The 21,603-nt window shown below is 41.2% G+C and overlaps 1 protein-coding gene across 1 annotated transcript in view; it reads left to right on the forward strand.

The window, feature by feature from the left end:
* The window catches only part of LOC132870244 (lysine-specific demethylase RSBN1L-like), a 99,371-nt gene that overhangs the window by 33,740 nt on the left and 44,028 nt on the right, over nt 1-21,603 (forward strand). The window contains exon 3 of the mRNA XM_060903891.1: nt 3,782-4,467. Within this exon, the coding sequence (XP_060759874.1) occupies nt 3,782-4,467 (686 nt within the window). The remainder of the gene's footprint in view (nt 1-3,781; nt 4,468-21,603) is intronic.

Below are 21,603 nucleotides of genomic sequence, written 5' to 3' on the forward strand. Positions count from 1 at the left end.
ATTAATAGTGAAGGACCAACGCGAATTAAGTGCCAAAAAAACATCTCCTAGGCCTATATTTTACATTTTCAAAAAAGTCCGGAATTGGAAGTCGGTCAGTGGAGTGTAATGAAGTGTCTCATTCACTAAGCACAAAAGGTCGGAAGACAGCGATTGCTTAAATAGGCTACTAATGGTTTACATTAGTAATTTAATGTATGTGACAAATTCATTGATTAAATAGATAAAGAAGCGAATACTCCAAAGCTCAAAATTCAGGAAAGTGGCTCCGGTGTCGCAAGTGCACAAGAACAGTTATTTGAAAGTTAACCGAGTGAATTTGTGCGTGCGATTTAATGAAGAACCGGGACAATTGGCATTCGGTGAAAGATTCACACCTACGACTCATTATATTCGCGCGCGCCCTCTCGCCCACTGTTGCTTCGTTTTCCCGATTTATACGAGTGTCTGAAGATGGAGTTTTCAGAAATCTCCACTCTGCCCAGAGTTTGCAAAAGTAGCTGTTTTCAGTGACTGAAACCTCCGTATAGGTGTGAATGAGAGCTGCAACCAAATAAATAAATATGCGTCTTTTTTATCCGGCTACATGTAGGCTATCACTGCGCAAAGCCTCTAATGTTGAAATGGTAGTAATATTTGTTAAAATAATAGTAGGCTAATTTCCACATTTAATTGGTAAAATGGCCCAAGGGATGTGATGGGGGGATGGCCGTTTTATAAGGGGGATGATTTGAGATTTTTATTTCGGAAGGGGGATGCCTCCCCCCACATCCCCCCTCAACTCGAGTACTGCATATAAGGCCATATTTCACCTGACACAGGCCCTTCGATTTCCATCACTAGAGCGCGTCAAATTACTTTCGGTTTTGCCAGCATGGACGCGCTTCTTTTAAATGAAGGCACAGATGTGTCAGCCTTCGACAAAACGGTAAAGAATAAGTGGAGATGGGCTTGGCTAAATGAAATGGGCGATAATGGCAAGCTCCTGCTGCTGTGCCAAGGAAAAAGAAACAAAAACAGGCATCAGGTGTTGCCAAACTAGATGCCTTTGGCTTCACTGTGAAGAAGCAGAAAAAGTGAACTTTCACTTTACTTTTCTTGTTTCCTGGCTTTATTTCAACAGATTTTCTTATTTTTCTTTCTGTTCCACTCTTTTGAAAGCCTGGTTCAAGTTTGACTGCACTTGCACTTTTCTCTGAACCACTGCTGTGCATTACTAAAGTACTGTTGAAATAAATTTGCACTTTTGCGCTGAAAACTTGATGTTTCATCATGAATAGCCAGTAATGACAATGGTCAAGTCTTGCCTTAGCTTTAGTCATTGTTAAAATTATGTAAATGTACTATAAGTAGGGGCCGAGGGGATAATGGACAACACGGCGTTTAAAACTTGACGCATCGCTGACGTGGTAGGGGCCAATGACATGGAGCTTTTTTTTTTTTTTCAGTCAGATTTTTTTTTTTTTGCTTTAATCCATGTATTTATTTATCTGTGAACTTTACAACCTATTTGAACAGATCACACACAGAGAGCCTGGGATTTTATGATGTCATTTTTGACATGCACTTTAAAGACCACGGTCTTGATTAATTATAGGAATAAAACTCCATATTATTTCTCACACTGTGAGCATTGCTTTCGATTTTGTTGTCCAACATCCTGTCTCTCAACTTCAACTTTTTAACGGGGTTCTGAGACACTCCCTGTTTTTATTTATTTATTTGTTTTTTTTTTTGTACCCAAAACTTTCTCTTTCTTGAGAGCATGTCTATAATTTTATTCTCTAAATCACTGCAAGACAACTCCCTCATTCACTCGGAACACCACTGACAGTCGCAGTGTGAATCCAGAATAAAACGAACATGAAATTACATTCACATCAAATTCAGTGTGAATACTTTGTCAAAATTTCTCACACTTTTTTTTTTTTTTTTGCATTTTTGTGTCACAGTTTCATGTTGTATCTGATGTGTAAAGGCCACGATTCAGTGGAAGTTCAGGCAGCAAGCAGACGATTTGATGGCTTTAATGAGAAGTGTCTAGCAGCTCTAAGGACTCAAGATATTAAAAAGCTCTGTGCATTAATAGTAATTTAAGAAACATGAATAAACAACACTTGGGGTGGTTTTCGTGTATAGAGCTAGTGCTGCTATAATCTGAAATTTTACCAAACTTTTGAAACCTTGGGTCTTTGGGAACTTTTACACTGATCCTCTTTTGCAACCGAATCAAACTCTAGTCTCCTTAATTTTTTACAACTGTAGTGTTTTTAGAGCTGACTAATGACGGGAGAGGGTGTTGAAACCCACGTGTATGTGATACAAGCGCACGGAATGGGTATGAGGACTGTTTTCCACTCGTGGATCACGTGCACATGTGGGTTTGCAGAATCGAGACTTGCGTCATACTAACTGGAGGGGATTTTACCATGAAGCCGGTAGCTGGGTTTTTTTTTTCCCTACTTCATACTCGCACAGGTGTCTGTTTCACCTGAAGCACAATCTTGTGTTGCCACCTTTTGTGAGCAGTGTTTCTGCATGGCCATGTTTGTTTCTTGTTCTAACAATGAATTGTGCTGAGTGGCTTGGGATCACATCTTTGGTTATATCATCATCATATTGGCTTCCCTTAACGTGGAGCACGTTTTCACGTGGAACCCTGCACTGTTTTAGTAAATACAGTGGGGAAAATGTTTTGACAGGTTATTATAGACACGAGTTACTGCTATATAAGACGAGAGTTTAATATTTAATACCATTTGTGCAGACAGTCATGTTCTCTGTGCTGCTTTAAGACTGTTTGTTTGTTTTTTCCTGTCTGATTCAGTCCCGGTTAGAGGAGTCGACCTGGCAGTTGGGAAGCTACAGATATCTGATCACTTGGTGTGGAGCAGAACACAGGATTCAGGAATACATTTCAGCTAAACAGAGCTGTAGAGCTGCGTGACTAAAGACACAGCAGGGTTGCCAGGTCGTTCCCAGTTTTGGCATGAGGTTGTGGGTGGAAGAAATGAGTAATAATTAAATATTGGTAATACAGTAAATACTTGGACACGAAGGGAAAATTTTCCCTCTTTTAAAATTCTAGAACTTTGGGGGAGGGTCTGTATTTGTGGTGAACATTTTGCTGAGACTTGGCAACCCTGCAAACCAGTGACAGTCTGAGCAGAGCGTTAATGTTTTAATTTTTATTCGATAGCACAGCTTTTGTTGTGTTTATACACCAAGTCCGAATGACACGCGCCCCTAGTGTCATGTTGAGTTATGAGGAACTCATGGGGTTCTACCCTCGGTTTATACCCTTGCCCTTTGAAGAAGACATTCTTTTCTTCGCATGCATATCCCAGCTTGTTAGGAATCTGTGGTCAGAGCACAGGGTCAGCCAGGGTACAGTGCCCCCTGGATCAGAGAGGGTTGAGGGCCTCGGTCAAGGCCCTAACAGTGGCAGCCTGGAGGTGCTGGGACTTGAACCCCTGACCTTCTGAGCAGAAACCTCAGCCTTCACTGCTGAGCCACCAACTGCCCAATAACTCCTTTTAAATAGCTCTTTCAGTTATTGCAGTGGAGAACTGTTTACTGCAGAGTAAAGATTTTTTGATGGCCACAGTTGATATTGTTACACCTCTCCTACTGTTCAGGACGATTAAATCATTGTGATGATTTACAATGGAAAATCACAATCGGAACAATTAATATCGCATAAGCCTGTTATAAACAGTTTCAATTTCCTGTTTAATTTCTGCTATTATTACTGATGAATGCTCCTGCTTTCTTCTTCTAGTTGATACGGAGAAACCGAAGGCCAATGCAGAGGAGCTGCTGCTCAAAAAGGCGAAGAAGAAAAAGAAAAAGAAACACAAAGAGGCCGAGAGACGGAAGCGACCCAAGATGTACAGCAAGTCCAGTCAGACGCTGTATTCGGCTCTGCTGAGCCCAGAACTCCCAGTGATGCTGTCCAAATCGGAGACCGAGTTCAAATCCCCGTTTCCTGTCTGTAAAACACTCACGCTGTCCTCCTCCTCTTCTACTGCCACTGTCCCGCAGGAGAAGAGCAGCGGCTCCAAGTCCAGCTCTGGAGTCGGGGACACTGGGGCAGCAAGCAGTGGGAAAACTTCCCAGCTCCATTCTCGACTCCCGGGGCTGGACGGTTTAGAATTTGGCCGCTTTGTGCATGTGGAGCAGCAGCCGAACGGCGGTGCCCTGGTCGTCCACGCCTATAGCCGTGAGCTTGCCGTTCTCTCGCCCGAGGAGATGCAAAGGTTCGCTCATGAATTTGTGACGCTGGCGTTCTGCGAGGACCACGATGGAGCTGCGCACTACGTCATGGGCATCGTCCATGGAGCTGCCTCCTACCTCCCTGACTTCCTGGAATATTTTTCTACCAAATTCCCCAATTCACCTGTGAAGATGGAGATCCTTGGCAAGAAAGACATTGAAACGACCACCATGGCAAATTTCCACGCTCAGGTGAGTCACTGCAAGTCACCAAACCGAGCTATACGTTCATTTCAGCAGTTCCAGTCCCACCTAGTGACCTGATGTAATGACTGACCTACTGATGCAATGATAGACAAATGAAGGTCATTAGATCGGTGTTTGCTGTCAGGAAAGTCACTTTTTAACTCCTGTTAGAGCTGAAGAGCGGGGCGTTGATGGAGCATTTTATTAGTTGCCCAATACATCAAACAACATCTTTCCCATAGTTACAGAAAATCTGTTTCAGGACATCACTGTTTTTAGGCTACATTATAGACGCCAGCTACACAGGGGACAAAGTGACAGAGTACACGTGATGCACAGGCTACAGTCGTGTTTTTTTTTTTTTTTTTTTAAATCAGTGCAATAAATGAGCAAAAAATAATAAATCTGTCCATCACTGTACACTATTTAAGGACATGTATCAGTTTTCCAAGCATGACAGGCCTAGAAATTCATATATTTTTTCACCAGCCAGCCGGACTAGTTACCTTTCAAAGTAACTAGCTGAACAGAAAATCACCTAGCCAAAATTTGTTCATGTATGAATTTTACTTCTGTCAAAAATAACGCAAAAGAGAGTAGTTACCGTTGTTCATGACTAATGTGCATTTATTTCAAGACCTGAGTATTTTGATACTGTTGTTAAATACATAAATGAGAACAACACAGAGCACCATAATATAATATCAACAAATAATAATATATTGGAAAACTTGGCAACTTGGTGTATGAGTATTGAAAACAAATCTACTTACTATCATGACTATAGCACCCAAAATATGTCCAACATGCTTTCTGTGTTTAACCATTTATGAGAGAGAAAGCATTAGGAGCTTCATATTGACTAGGAATCAACTTGGAAAAAAATTAATTATTCCATAAAAATCGTATCGCAGCCAAGGCCTACCCTGCTCCCACGTTTGCTTACAAGTCCTTTGTCGTTTCTCCTTCTTGTACGCTTTATCGGCGGCCTTTTTCTCCTCTTCAGACCGAGGTCGCTTTGTCCCCGTCTCTGGCGGTTTCTGTACACCTTTCAGAAAATTCCACATCGCAACGTAGCTTTGGCAGATGTAGATGTAAACAACAGTAAAAACACGTGTTTAAATGGGCGATAATGTAGCCACATCTATTGAATTTGATAACGTGATTACCGCAATATTCAATGAGTTGCGTTATATGCATGCGCAGTAGTGAAAAAAACGACAGCCTGACTCGTACACGATATGATTCGGAATTCTTCGGTATTTGATAAACACATCGATTAACACAGACATGGCACACGCTTAATATGTGGCAACTTTAGTTGATGGTGTGTCTGAATCTTCGCTTCATATATATATATATATATATATATATAAAATTTATTTATTTATTTATTTATTTATTTTCAACTAGCCGGCCGGGCTGACTAGTGACAGGAATTACCCGCCAAATGACAAATTAAGTCGCCTTGGGCGACCGGACCACCGCGAATTTCGAGCCGTGCATGACTTGTTGAGCCCCGTGCCCTGCTGTGCTGATTCTAAACTCTCTGGGTGGGATTGGGTGGTGATGTGCAACCTGCAGCTCTTTCACACGGCGCTGCTCACAAACGAGTTCACTCCGTCACAGCGTAGGGATTTTATTTAAAATTGACTGCAGGAGGAATTATTTTGGGAGCGGATGGTAGTCTCCACACCCACAGTGAGATCAGTGTGTGATATCAAAACATGGTGGTGTGCTGCTGACTGTCGAATCAGCTTCATCTTATCTGAAATATCATCAGACTGAGTGCACTTAAGGCCTGCTCCTATACGGTCAGCCTCACTGTGTGTCCTCCCCCTGACTCGTCAACATCCCCACAACAGAACGAGTGAAGATACAGCGTGGACATTTAAACACTTTTTTTTTATATTTCGGCTCTATCTGGACTGTTGGAGTTTGTAGTTAGTGTCCCAGACCGGAACACAGGTTTGAGGCGTGTCTTTTTTTTTTTTTTTTTTTTTTTTTTTTTAAATAGTGGCCTGTAGAGTTATGACGAATAATGAATTGAGATGCTTCATGAACCTTCATTTTAATTAAAATATGACTAATATCCTCAATCTGATGAGCCCTAAGGCTAGGACTGTCAAATTCCTTTGTTTTATGGTGTAACATGGAATCAGTCAGCCAGGGACGGCGTCTTTTTAAAAAAAAATGTTAAACAGTAAATTATATCACCGCTACTAATGTCTCTAGTATTTGAAAGTGGAAAGGTGGATGTCAGACAAATGAGTATTTTAAAGTGTATGTAATGCCTATAAACTCCACTTTTTTTTTTCCTTGTCCAAAGCAACAATCATGTTGATTAACCGATGCGTTTTCGAACCATAGCTGATCCAAAAGGCCAGAAATTAATGGAAAATCAGTAAGATCAGCCGATTTTCACGGAATCTGCCGAGACTGATCCTGAAGGGGTGTGTGATGTCACGCGTGTAACAATCCAGGTATCCGTTTCATTCATGTGCGCAGCAGCAGTGGTTAGACCAGTCTCCATATGGAATCATGTTGTGGGGAGAATTCTGATAGTGACTGGGATTCTTGTATGTCGGATGAAGGGGCAGAAGATTATCAAGGATATTCTGGAGTTAATTAAACTTGGTTATCCTTTTCAAGCGGGCGGCGTGGTGGTGAAGTGGTTAGCGCTGTCGCCTCACAGCAAGAAGGTCCGGGTTCGAGCCCCGGGGCCGGCGAGGGCCTTTCTGTGCGGCGTTTGCATGTTCTCCGCGTGGGTTTCCTCCGGGTGCTCCGGTTTCCCCCACAGTCCAAAGACATGCAGGTTAGGTTAACTGGTGACTCTAAATTGAGCGTAGGTGTGAATGTGAGTGTGAATGGTTGTCTGTGTCAGCCCTGTGATGACCTGGCGACTTGTCCAGGGTGTACCCCGCCTTTCACCCGTAGTCAGCTGGGATAGGCTCCAGCTTGCCTGCGACCCTGTAGAACAGGATAAAGCGGCTAGAGATAATGAGATGAGATCTTTTCGAGCCCCCAAGATGAGAAACTACCAGTTCACGACACTCCCACTCACCGCCGATAGCGCACCACCAGCCAGAGAGAATTGGAAACACAGATTGTTTTGTGGATTTTTATTCTAAGCTGGCCACTGCAAAAATATAGGGAAAATATTTACATGTACTGCAATAAATGCAGAAATGTAATCTTTAAAGTGTATACTTGTTCGGTGTGTCAGGTGATCGGTAGGAGAGGGTTGCAAGTGTAGAAGTACGTTTTATTAATAAGTGACAAACAATCCAAAACGGCAGGGAAGGTTTAAACAAGAAACAAGCAATTGGTCGGGCGAGGCACGGAGCATCACAGGCACAGACCAAAAACGGAAACTAGGTACAGGGATCGGAAAACTAGGAGATCAACATGGAGAAAAAAAGTCTCAGCAAAGTGTACAAACGTCACATAACACTTTGCACCGAGTGTGCTTTGACGGTCCTTTTATAGGCACACTGATGCGTCTTAATCACACGCAGGCGTTCATAATTAACAGCACGCATGCGAGTGTCCGCTTGGTGCGTGTGCAGTCCGGAGTGCACCCGAGAGTCCTTCTGGTGCGTGGCGCCAAAGCGCACAGGACTGGTACAGTATAATTATTCAAAGATAGTATGAAGTGGACGATAATGGGGGAATCGACAGACTGTCCAAATGTCAGATCAAATGTCATTTATTAAATAAATGGCTTTCTTTTTTGCTCCACTAATTCTCTGGTCGTGATTCTGTCTTGATTTGGGTAGATGCAGTGGCATGGTGCAACAGCTGGAAAATTTAATTAGATTTGTATAAATCATGTACTAATAAATATTTTATAATGGATAGAAGTATGCAAATATTAGTGTCCATTTCGTGCCTTGACTAACACAAATGTAAATATATTCTAATCAATCTAGCAGGGATGAGAGTTTTCTGCTTTTCGGCGGATTTCTGCCTTTTCTGAGCGAAAATCGATATTATGCCAAATCCGTTGAGAGGTTTTTTTTCATTGAGGGGGGGGTTGGGGTATGTTCCTTCGTGATACTCAAGCGTACGACGATGTTACATGTTTACATTTTGGCCATCTTTAGTCTCGCCAAGTCTCGCGGTAGAATACGTGTTATCTACAATGTCTCATCTCATTATCTGTAGCCGCTTTATCCTGTTCTACAGGGTCGCAGGCAAGCTGGAGCCTATCCCAGCTGACTACGGGCGAAAGGCGGGGTACACCCTGGACAAGTCGCCAGGTCATCACAGGGCTGACACATAGACAACCATTCACACTCACATTCACACCTACGGTCAATTTAGAGTCACCAGTTAACCTAACCTGCATGTCTTTGGACTGTGGGGGAAACCGGAGCACCCGGAGGAAACCCACACGGACACGGGGAGAACATGCAAACTCCACACAGAAAGGCCCTCGCCGGCCCCGGGGCTCGAACCCAGGGCCTTCTTGCTGTGAGGCGACAGCGCTAACCACTACACCACCGTGCCGCCCTATCTACAATGTAATTGGCCAAAACATTGCTGGCGAGATCATGATAGCCAATCATAACAGTTCTTACAAGAGTGTGGGAGAGAACAAAAGCCAATCATAACAGTTCTTACAAAAGTACCCGCATCGTTCTATTTTATCGAAACTTGCACATGTTCATCGTCGCTGCGCTTCAAAAATGCGTTTCTCTTTTGTATCGGCTTTTTTACTCAAAATGCCGAATACAATTGACAAGCGAGACGAAGCGAAGGTACGTGAAATCGATGCTGGTATAAAAAACAGAGAGAGGACTGACAAGCTCTTGTCTTTGGCCAAAAGGCTGAAGAAGTCGAAATGATTAAATGAAAATGAGAAGTGACTGTGAACTATAAATAATTGTATAAAGTGTACATAGACATTATCCCATAAACTTAGCATTCGTTTGATTTAATACATTGAACATGTATATGATGGTCAGTAAATCTGAATTAATGCTGACAGTTTTGAAAACAAATATTTCAAAAGACTTTGAAATCATATGCAACTAATGAGGACATAGGGTGACTGACCTTTTCTCCCTAAGAAATTTTATTTAATATATGAACATTTTGATAATTAATAAAACTTGCGTTTAATGTGAATTTAGTTTGTCATTTTTGTTGATCATAAATTATAACCATACCCTTGAATGTAGAATGTGATTTTATTTTGAATTCAAACAATACTCCTATTGATTTGAAACATATTTTCATGTAAATATATAAAAAAGACAACAGATTTTTTTTTATCTACTACAGCTCAGATTGCAGGAAAAGTGGTTTGTAAGGCCTTATTTTTCAAAATTTTCCTGGGGGGGTATCCCTCCTAGACCCCCGGCTTCGGGCGCCATCTTGTTTTCTGCTTTTTTGGTGACCACCCACTCTCATCCCTGATCTAGATCGTTAGCTGGTGGTTGTTAACTGATGATTAAAAAAAAAAAAAAGGATGCATATTTACACGGGCTATCATCAGCTTGTCCACAGCTCTCCTCTTCTTCTTGACGGGGTGCAAGTTTCATTTGCACAAACCTCACCCACTTTCGCTATAGATTAGTGTTTTTTCTCGGAAATTCATGAACTGAATATCCTCTTTGTATATGAATTTGAACATCCAAACACAGCTCGGCGATTTCCCGTCGTTATTTTTGTAAGAGTCCAACAATATCGAATTTCAGCGAGTAAACAAGCCCGGAGTCAGATGAAGGGAAATGACCCAGATAACCGGGGTTCCATGTGTGACAACATGCCAAATTAGCCCTGAGGCAAGGCTGCCTTTTTACGGGATCTGGAAGCCACGATTTATCAATAGTTTTGTGCTTGAGAATAAAATGACAAATTCATTTTGGTCATCACTCATGATGTATATTAATTTTAAAGCATTACAATAAGGCATTACTTTTAATAAGGCATTTAAATATCTTTAAGTACAGGATACATGAGCAGAGATATGGTTTACATATTTTATTTAATGTTTGTAAAATAGGTGTTTTTAAATCCGCTATCCATGGTTGGTTTAATTTTAGAAATAATAGTTTACATTTTGTTTGAAAGTGTACTTTGGCCTAAGTAGTCTGTTATTCTTTGTGAAGTTGATGTTTCCTTGTAGAGCTACACTATTCGTGATGTATTTTTGATAGATCGCTTGCTCGTAATATCGAGCCATGTCGCAGCCTCCTAAGTTTCCTGGTTTAAAAAGGCAGTACACTTGAATACAGTTCACTGTGGGTTCCCTCGTCACACGAGCTCTTTACACCGTCATGCTCCACCCGCTCTGTGCCATGAATAGAAACTTGACCTCCGTCAAACACCATGCCAGCATGAGCTTACTCCGTCTGCGTGTATCGGTACCCGAGTCCCTGTTGCTGTTTGCCACTGAAAAGAAGAAAGCAACCAGATTGTGTTTCACACTATGGAACGATTGTTCGTAGTGAATTACGTTCAGTACATTTAGTGAAGTGTGAAAGGTGTTTACAGTGGAGTGTGAAAGGTGGTTCAGAGTACTGATCCCTGGTCCTCTTGAAAACAGCAGTCTGGGGCTTGCTTTAACTGAAGCATGGCATGCGAGTGCAAGCTGTCTCTGCTTGGCATAACGTGCCATGTAAGGTGATTGGTTCAGCTGATTTGGTCTCCTTTCGTGATTCCCAGGAAAGGATACTTTTAGGTTTGTATCTCAATAACCATGACTTTCATACAACTGGAGTGCTGTGATTAGTTTATCTTTGCGGTATAAGTGCTTGCACTGAACATCACAAAAATTGCAAATGGAAACTCGTCCAAAAACCAGAGGTTGGTCTTTCACATTGCTGTGGAGGAATCTTCACTCTTTGCAGAATTGTTGATTCGCCCATGTTTTGGGCATGAACCTCTCAGTTTAAGTCGGGTCAGGACTTTGACTAGGCTACTCCGATACTTTTCATTCCTTTTGAACCATTCAGAGGTGGACTTGCTCTTGTGGTTGCTTGATTTTATTGTGGACTGCTGTGTTCTTTTTACAGCAGAGCTAAAGGGACTCGTGCCTTCGAACACAGAACATCTTTGAGTCCACAGAACATTACCCAAGGGCTTGAGGTTCATCAGGGTGTGTCTTGGTGAACTTGAGACAAGCTGTTTTGTTGTTATTAGTGGTGGTTTTTGCTGTGCCACTCTCCCATGGTTACCAACGATGGAATCATGAACGCTGATCTTCTCTGAGGCGAGTGAGGCCTGCAGATCTTTAGATGTCCTTATGGTCCATCTACAATGGTGTTTGAAATTTTGTGAGCCCTTTAGAACTTTCTATATTTGTGCATCAGATTTTCACACGTTTTAAAAGTAGATAAAGAGAACCCAATTAAACAAATGAGAGAAATATTATACTTGGTCATTTATTTACTGAGGGAAATGATCCAGTATTGTATATCAGGGAGTGGCAAAAGTATACGAAGCCTTAGGATTAGCAGTTAATTTCTGGTTAGGTGTTTTCAGTCGGTGGGATGAGAATCAGGTGAGTGTGAGCTCTTTTATTTAAGGAACAGCGATCTATCAAAGTCTGATCTTCACAGTAGGGTTGGGCGGTATTACGGTAAGAAGGTATCCCGAGGTATCCAAAAGTACCAACGGTATCGGTCTCATTACCGTCATTTTAAAAAAATATATAATATCTAAATAAATATGGAGTACATGAGGTCATAATATAAAATAATAAATTGAAGATCATCCCGAATAACTGTGTGATCGTATTTTCACTAATTCTATCAATTTCCTAAAGAAGTTTTCATCGCGTGCAGGGTTGTTTATGTCGTTACCATGGCAACCCTGCGTGACATTTTGGAGTCTGACAGAAAGCTTCGCAAGAGACTGAGACCGGGGGTGTCATGGCTCAGATGGCTAAGGCACTGTACCATAAATCCGGGGACCCGGGTTCGATTCCGACCCGAGGTTATTTCCCGATCCCGTCTCTCTCTCCCCCACTCATTTCCTGTCTCTCTCTCCCCCGCTCATTTCCTGTCTCTCTCTCTCCCGCTCATTTCTTCTCTCTATACTGTCCTATCTAAAAAAAAAAAAAAAAAAAAAGAGACTGAGACCGCGGTTGAAAGATGGCAAGTCAAGATAACGAGTTAGTGGCAAAAAAAAAAAAATACAAACATCGGCAGTGTGGCAGTATTTTGGTTTCAAACCAAACGAAAAGGAAGAGCCAGCAATAATGTAAATGACCGCGCAAAATCGAAAAAAATCTAATATGTCCCCTAAGGCACACCATAGCCTGGGGTACTCCACTTCCACGAGATCTCTCCAATGAGTTGTGTTTTGAGTAGGTTACATGAGTAACAACAAGGTAAAATAATATAACGTATGACATTTGGGATGTGGGTAATAAACGTTTGAAATGTCATCTACTGAAGAAACGGAAGAAAACATCGTAGCGTAAACTGTTAGGTTTCTGGTGGGAATTAGCAATGCGCTTGCTGTCTTTGTTGGGTGTGTTAAACCGTATGGATTTAAGTGGAATAATTGTAAGGAGTTATGTGATCAAGACAACGTTTTAAGCAAGGTAAGGCCATTTGATTATTAATTTCCCCGCCATGGCATGACGTGAGCCCATATGATTTTGCCTTGTGCAGCTATCACGCATTTGAATTAGGTTCGCCTCATTTGCGCTGAAGAATATGGTTTATCGCGCAGTCTAAACGGACTTGGGTGTTGGTTGATTCTTTTTCTTTTTTTTATTTCCCATGCTTGAAAGGGTATGATCCTGCTCATCGTGTACTTTTTTTTGATGGAGTAGGTGAAATAGTGCTGCAAATGGCGTTTCAACGCAGACATGTAAACGACAGTTGAATGCTATTTTCAAGATGAAGGAAGAGTTGCGTGATGCTTTGAAATATCTCTTAATCCATTCATCAATGCACAAAATTCGCTTTGCTGCTTAATCCATACCACAATGCACACAATTCGCTATGCTGCTTTTAAATAGTACATTTGAGGCATAGGCGCACGTTACACAGTAGGCCGAAACAAAATATTATTTTTTTCTCGGTAATACCGTATACCCCGGGAAAACACAGAGACGGTTTAAAGGTATCAAAATTTGGATACCGCCCAACCCTACTTCACAGCACATGTTTGTGGAAGTGTATCATGGCACAAACAAAGGAGGTTTCTGAGGACCTCAGAAAAATAGTAGTTGATGCTCATCAACCTAGAAAAGGTCACGGAACCATCTGTAAAGAGTTTGGACTCCTCCAATCCACAGTCGGACAGATGAAGTTCAAGATCACTGTTACCCTCCTTAGGAGTGGACCAACAAACATCACTCCAAGAGCAAGGCGTGTGATGGTCCACGAGGTCACAAAGCAACTAAAGGCCTCTTTCTCATTGGGAAATGTTCATGAGTCCAGCATCAGGAGAACACTGAACACCAGTGGTGTGTGTGTGTGTGTGTGGCAGGGTTACAAGGAAAAAGATACTGCTCTCCAAAAAGAACATTTCTGCCTGACTAGTTTGGTAAAGATCATGAGGAAAAGGCAGAAGGTTATTGGAAAAATTTTGTGGATGGATGAGACCAAAATAGAACTTTTTGGTTTAAATGAGAGGCGTTACATTTGGAGAAAGAAAAACGCTACGTTACAGCGTAAGAACCTTATCCCATCTGTGAAACATGGTGGTGGTGGTCGTATCGTGGTTTAGTCATGTTTTGCTGCATCTGGACCAGGATGACTTTCCATCATTGGAACAATGAATTCTGAATTATTCCAGAAAATTCAAAAAGAAAACGCCAAGACTTCTGCCGAGGAACTGCATCTCTAGGGAAACCATCTCCGCATCTCTCAACATGAGTTATTCTACCAAAGAATGATATTGAAGATGATGTTTGGAACAGCCAAGTCAGTATCTTGACCTTAATCAAATAGAAATGTGTGAGCAGTTCATGTGAGGAAACACACCAACACCCCAGAGCTGAAGCTGTTCTGTAGAGAGGAACGGGATAAAACTCCTCCAAGCTGATGATCTGATCAGCAGTTACAGAAAATGTTTAGTTGCAGTTATTGCTGCACAAGGAGCTCACGCCAGATACTGAAGGAAAGGTTTGTGTACTTCTATAATATAAAAACACACATTTATTAATATAAACTTTTTTTTCTTTCCTCTCCATTGTTTGTGTTCTCTTTACTGTTAGGAATTCTGTGAAAGTCTGATGATGTAGGTCATATTTTTATGTAGAAATAGAACATTCTAAAGGGTTCACAAACTTCCAAGCACCACTGTTACCCCTTTTCCACCAAATCAGTTCCAGGGCTGGTTCGGGGCCAGTGCTGGTGCTGGTTCACAACTCGTTCAACTTGCGAGCCAGCTGAGAACCAGCTTGCTTTTCCATAGCTCGCGGTGCTAAGGGAAGCCACGTCAGTTACGTCGCTGTATATGTCAGTTACGTCGTTGTATATGTCCGTTACCTCGCTGTATACGTCAGTTACGTCGCTATGTTTGCATAAACCTTGGCGCGAATATCGAAGCAGCAACAATAATAATAATGGATGACTTCGCGTTTGTACAGCTGCTGCTTCTCGTCGCTTAAAAATGGCGATCTTTCGCGGTCTTATTGTTGTTGGTCTTAACAACTCCCCCCCGACGTAAGCGGTTCTTTCCTCTGGCCCAGCAGAGAGTTGGTGCTAGCCTGGAACCAGTTTTTCTGGCCCCAGAGCCAGTTCTTTGTCAGTGGAAACAGAAAACCCGGTTCCAAACTAAGCACTGGCCCCGAACCAGCCCTGGAACTGCTTTGGTGGAAAAGGGGCATGTGTCCCCTGAGATTTGGGGGGAGGGATGTGTTCTATGACTTCCTGGATGAGTCGTCAAGGCAGCCTTGAGGAATGATGTTTGACTGAACCACTTCAAGAAAGCTTTACCACTACACCAGGTTTTCTCCGGTTAGAGATGATGGCTGTGATCTAGATTTATAACAAATATTAACTATATAATGTACTTCCTGTGTTCATAATAAATGGTGCCACTTTTGCAGTGGGAATAAAATATAAAGCAAAGTCATAATTTAGTGTGTAATGATTCACCCAAGTCATGATTTGATTTGATTCCCAGTGTTATTGGGTTCACGATTCAATTTTCCCAAGATGGGTTTGCAGAAAAGAAAATATTACCAAAAAATACAATGTTTATTTTCCTATTCTTTCTAAACTTAAATATTCCTTTTATTAAAACTGAAGGTTAGTAATAAAGACTCCTTTTCTTAAACGTTAATGAACATTTATACTGCCTCTATTTGCTTTTCTTTATCCTTCAGCAGTCTGTAAAAAGAGAGCTCTGATTTCTTTTCAGTCTCACAGCAGCTCTTTCACATGTAAATCTGTGTGTGTGGTTTCGGGTCATTAGAGCTGTGTTACTTCTGCCTACAGTGAAGTCACATGTATTCCCGGTGTTGTACATTATTGCGCCCTCTGCTGTCTAAACAACACAATTATAGCCTGGAAAAATGAAGGGATTACGCAGCCTGATAATCATGATTAATTTTGACTTAATTGATTCAAATCATAAATTTGTGTCACAATTTATCATCACATATTACATGCCTTGTGTGGATATTATGCAGTGTTTGAAATCAGTTAGCTGGTAGCTAGTTAACTTTTTTTGATAAACACGAAATAGCATTACGTTTTCTTAGCATATGGTGTATATACATATTTGACCAGAATGACAATAAAACTCATTCTCTAATGTATCTTATTTTAATAACATATCATGCATTGCACACGACAGTCACCTTGTGTTCGTTTCGGTCTCTTTTAGTTGACGCAAACGCCTGATTTTCTCATGTAGTAGCAGATAATCTGATAAACATCACTCATGTTGTATTGCAGTTTGTGACTTGTTTAACTAACCCTAGTGAAGAGTTCTGTAGCAGTGTTAGCTGATTAAATGCTGCAGAGAAATAAAGATGACTCTGGAATGAGTGACCAAATGATTAAACCGTCTGGTTCTGCCCGTGATCGTGAGCATATTGGCATGCTCTCTGTTAGGTCCAGTACACACCATTCTTCAGGTTCGACACAGGTTCCTGAACACCTTTGCGTCAGGTCTGTACGTTGGTTCCTCAATGGCATCGTGTTGTATCCTTAACTTGCAAGTGACGTCAAAGCAAAATAGGAACTCTGATGTCGGCCATGTTGGTGGATATACAAATACAGGGTCAAGTGACATTCCATATAAAACATAGTCACGCGTGCGCAACTCTGTTTTTCCACTGCTTTTAAGTGTTGTTTTAGCTGTGCCATATATTTGTGCTGTATATGGTTGTGGTCACAGCAGTACTTGTGACCATGGCACATTCCGATTTTTTTTAGAATTCCGTCCGTGATTCAGAAAGGGGGCGAGGAAACTCTGAGGCTTAATATGGAGAGGAGACGAGGGAATCAGGATACTTCGTCCAAAGCCTTTTTCATATGCACCATCAATTAGTTTATATTTCAGGTATTCCGGTGTTTGTGAACGAAGCCCCCGCGAGAGCGCTGCTCAGTGCCTAAAGATTTAATATGATCCAGCCGACTTTAAAAATTAATAATTCGGCCAACTAAGCTTGCAGTGAAGGCAAATTTTACAGGCGCCTCCCCCTTCGAAAGAGCGCGGTGTTGGGTTGGTAAGACTGCGCCTCCACCTGGGGTTCGTGAATGAAGCCCCCGCGAGAGTGCTGCTTCGCGCCTGAAGATTTAATATGATCCAGCCGGAAACATAGACATGCAGGCGAGCAGCCTGCAATGACGAGGGAGTGGACTCATCCCAGGCTCAGCAAGTGGCACAGGCCGACGTGGTTACCTCCCTTTTAGTACGCTCTTTAGTGTCGTAGCGCACATACTATGGCATTCGTTTGCTTTACAAAAATGGTTTTGCTATGGTCAAATTCCATTGAGAATTCCTCCTTTTTTTTTTTTTTTTTTTTTCCAAATACCTGAAATATAAAGTAATTGATAGTGCGTATGAAATGGTCATTGGATGAAATGACCTGTATTCGATGGTCGGTAGAAGCATCCTATCTTCAGACTTTTTTTAAAATAATATGGGTCAAAACCACACACACCTCTGCTCGATCGTTCAAATCGTGGTAATACTGAGAAAATTCAACATTGTTTACAGACACGCTTTCAGCGGCTGCCATCCTAGTTGCTTTGTATATCCACCATCATGGCAGATGCTCATGAGGCCATTATTAAAAAATGTTCTGTTTCCGGTCCACCGACCGGGTGAGTGCCGTTTGTGCGGTTGAATTTTTTTTTTTTTTAACGCCGGTTTTTCGACATTTTTTTAAAAGATATTTTTTGGGCTTTTTTCACCTTTATTGGATAGGACAGTGTAGAGACAGGAAATGAGCAGGAGAGAGAGAGAGACGGGGAGGGATCGGGAAATGACCTCGGGTCGGACTCGAACCCGGGTCCCCGGATTTATGGTGTGGCGCCTTATCCACCTGAGCCACGACGCCCCCAGGTTTTTCGACATTTTTTTCGGGTTCGTAAATCTAAAATCGAACTTGACATCTACGCATTCCCAGGGCTTTCCACTAAGGCTCATACTAGCCAGCCATGACAAATAAGTAGCCAGCCGGGGGGGGAGTAAACACAAAATAAACTCCTGTGCATGCAGTTCCCAGGATTAAATGTATTTTCCACAGACCATTTATTTATTTATTCACTTTACTCAAATACAAAGTAAAATGGCAGTAAATCTTTCTTTTCTTGCATATTGCATCATGAGGCGTTCCTGGCTTGTAAATCTCTTATTTTTGGTGCATGACACATTCACGCAACTGAGCATGCTATGAATTAACAACGACAACGGTCTGCAGTGGTGGCTACACAATTACACACTCAGCGAACATTTCTCCATTTGTGTATGAAAATACACTCCAACCACTCAGTTTGGGTTCATTTACAACCAACGGTGTCTTTTGATGCCAGCACGTAATTGAACGAGAGAAGACTGGTTTACCGGAGACAAAATAAGCGTCATCTCTGCTTCTGTTCCCTCCGACACACTACTGCCTCCGCCGAGTGCGCGCGCACTCTGAACTGAATCAGCTCTGCGCATGCGCCCTGCGGCACAAAAAAATGGCAGCCACCATGAAGGAAGGAGATCCGGAGTTTTCAAACATTTGCTTAAGTGTGAAATCGCAAAATGGTATTCTAGCGAACAACAAAATAGTAAAGATTCAGAAAAACACATCATTCAGTGATCATTCTAATAGTGTAATTTCATCCGAACTAGGCCTAACGCTCGATTTAGAACTACAAAAAGCCCGTGTGTCGGACATTTTAAGTACCTTTGTAAAAGTTTTGCAAATGTTGCAGTCAGCATTTAAAATGCTAACTTAAAGTTTTTGTACAAGTTTCAGTTGATTAAACTGTCATATTTTATTAAATGTCTGCTTTTGTAATAAAGTACTGAAAGAAAAAGCAAACACAGCATTGCGATTTCTTATCCGTCCATAAAAAAAAAAATCCCTCCCTCTCGACTGAATTTTTTTTTTTTTTGCTCACCTGGTGGACAGGAAATGGATTTTTTTTTTTTTAAGGATGGCCTGATGTAGCACATTTTGAGCACGCGGTTGGAAGTCATCTATTGTTTCCATTTACAGTGATTCTCACTGCCCCTGCTGGTGGGACTGTGTAAATGTGCTCAGGTTTTCCTTGTCATTTGTCAGGGAAGATGGATGTAACATAAAGACAGCTCTATTTATTTATTCAAGTACTCCATCATGCGTTTCGTTATGACTTTGTTGAAGGATTTCTGCGTGAGTGAACACGCCCACAAGAGTGTGGGGAAAGATCCTCAGGGTCTTTCTGATTTGGTTAGAGTTTTAGCATCAAGTCTTTAAAATCCAACTGTTCAGTGTGTGTGTTGAGTGGAAAATGTGCAGTCTTTACTCTGTCCAAGGTAGAACATCTACAGCTAGGGTGTCTAAGTCTCCGGTCCTTCCTGTGCAGGCCTAGACATTAAGCATTTACCACTGGTGGCCCATTGGGCCAATGGAATTGAAGAGTTACTGGCCTAAATGGAAAATGTGGTGGCCCGAATGCGTGCGGTACCCGCATTCAGGCCACCACATTTCATACAGTTCATAATACACTATGTCATTGATTTTTGGCTAGAAAAGTAGACTCTAGGGGTACATGTTGTTGCTGAGCACAGCGAGAGAATTTTTGCAGAATATCCCCAAGCCACGTCATTGTAGGAGGCAATAATCTCCTCAACTCCGTACAAAGTAGTGTCACTTTTTCATGACCCCCTCCATAAATTCATAGCCCCCCCTCCCCCATAAATAATGGCCACCCTCTAAAATTAAAAAGAGCCTTCTCAAGATTATCACAACTTGTATTTTGATTTTGTACCTGAAAACAATACTGACAAAAGACAGTAACTCAGTCCAAATTACCAGCAATGAACTCAAAAACAGTCGAATCAAATTGAAATAAATATATAAAATGTTTTTGCTTCTGAAAATGTGCACTGCACTGAAATAGCAATAAAGTCAATTTAAGGTTTATAGTTTAGTGGAATAGCTTTCCTCTTCCACACTCTCATCTAAAATGCCAGGGCTCTATGTTAACTTTTGAAACGCTTGTCCTGTCGGGCAAGTTGAAAGGAAATTTACTTGTCCGAATGTGAAGTTGACTTGTCCGAAGAAATATTTGAGAAAAAAAACCCACAAGCTATTTGTAACCCAATCTTTATGGCATTTGTTTCCGAATTCACAACATGTGCATACTATCTATGAATCAAAAGTAATCAATACTTGATATACTGAGGCAAAAGTTCAAAAATATAGTAAAACAGACTGATTGATACCATAATTCACCAATTATTATGCTGAAGTTCAGAAGCAATATATCCCAATAGAATAGACATTATGAACATAAAATTAAGAACAAAATAACTATACTATGAGATCCAGAAACACTAGCTATTATATATACACAGATCAGTACTCTGCAGTTCAGTAACAAATATCACAAAAACTAACATGATCATAAAATGTATGACTTGATGAGATCACTAGTTTGGACAAGAGAAACAAATAATGCTACAAATAAAAACAACTGATTAATACTGTAAATCACTGATTGATTATTATACACTGAAATCTAGTTATTAAATGACAAGATATATTATTATCTTGTTATGAAAACCTCCACACCTCTATTGACTCACAGATGAATGGATACAAATAAAGTTTCAGTTCATCTTCATCTATCAACCCTTGAGTTCTGCTCCATCAATTGGACTCCATCAATCATTAATTTATTTTGAGAAATTGAAAACCAGAAAATTAAAATTATATATATTTTCATTTTTAAATTATTAATTTTGAATATATATCCTCCACTGATTAACTACTGTTGTCTATTTATTCAGTGTGGCTCCTGTATGGTATTTAATGGTAAAAAAATATATAATTTCAAATAATCCATAATTTATATCTAAATTATAGAGCCCTGTTTCAAATTCCTAAACTCCCATTACTAATTAGTTCATTAATACAGCCGGTAAACTAATTAGCAGCCATTTGACAGCTTGGTATTTCATAGATAACTTTCCCCACTCCTACCTCACTGCCTGTCAACCCACACGCATGCAGGCACACATTCCCCGCCCAGCACACCCCGCCACACACGCTCGGCTATATAATGAACACCATCATCAACGACAATTCAAAGATTTGGAAATTACCACATAACGTAAATATACAGTTGAATAATGATCCCGCCAACAGAAATGTCAACAAATCCATGTGTATGACACGATTAAAACCAATCATAAACGGCCGTTTACTTTTCAGCGCAAATACAGGAAGCGGTATTGGCCGGTTTCACAAATGGAATATTGCGCATGCGCACATCGCTCTTTCCTAATAGAAACGATTCATCAAAACAATTATGTCAAGTGAGATGCTTCAGAAATCATGTGAATAAACTGAAATTTGATATGTAACCCAAATATCGGCGTATTTTGGCACTTGTCCGATCGGACAAGTTACAGAGACGATGAACTTGTCTGACATAATGTATCACTTGTCCCGGACAAGTGGACAACCGTTGATGTCGAGCCCTGAATGCGTGCACATCCTGCTGCCATGGT

This window comes from Neoarius graeffei, chromosome 21, assembly GCF_027579695.1.
Source record: "Neoarius graeffei isolate fNeoGra1 chromosome 21, fNeoGra1.pri, whole genome shotgun sequence".
In the NCBI taxonomy this organism is placed as follows: Eukaryota; Metazoa; Chordata; class Actinopteri; order Siluriformes; family Ariidae; genus Neoarius; species Neoarius graeffei.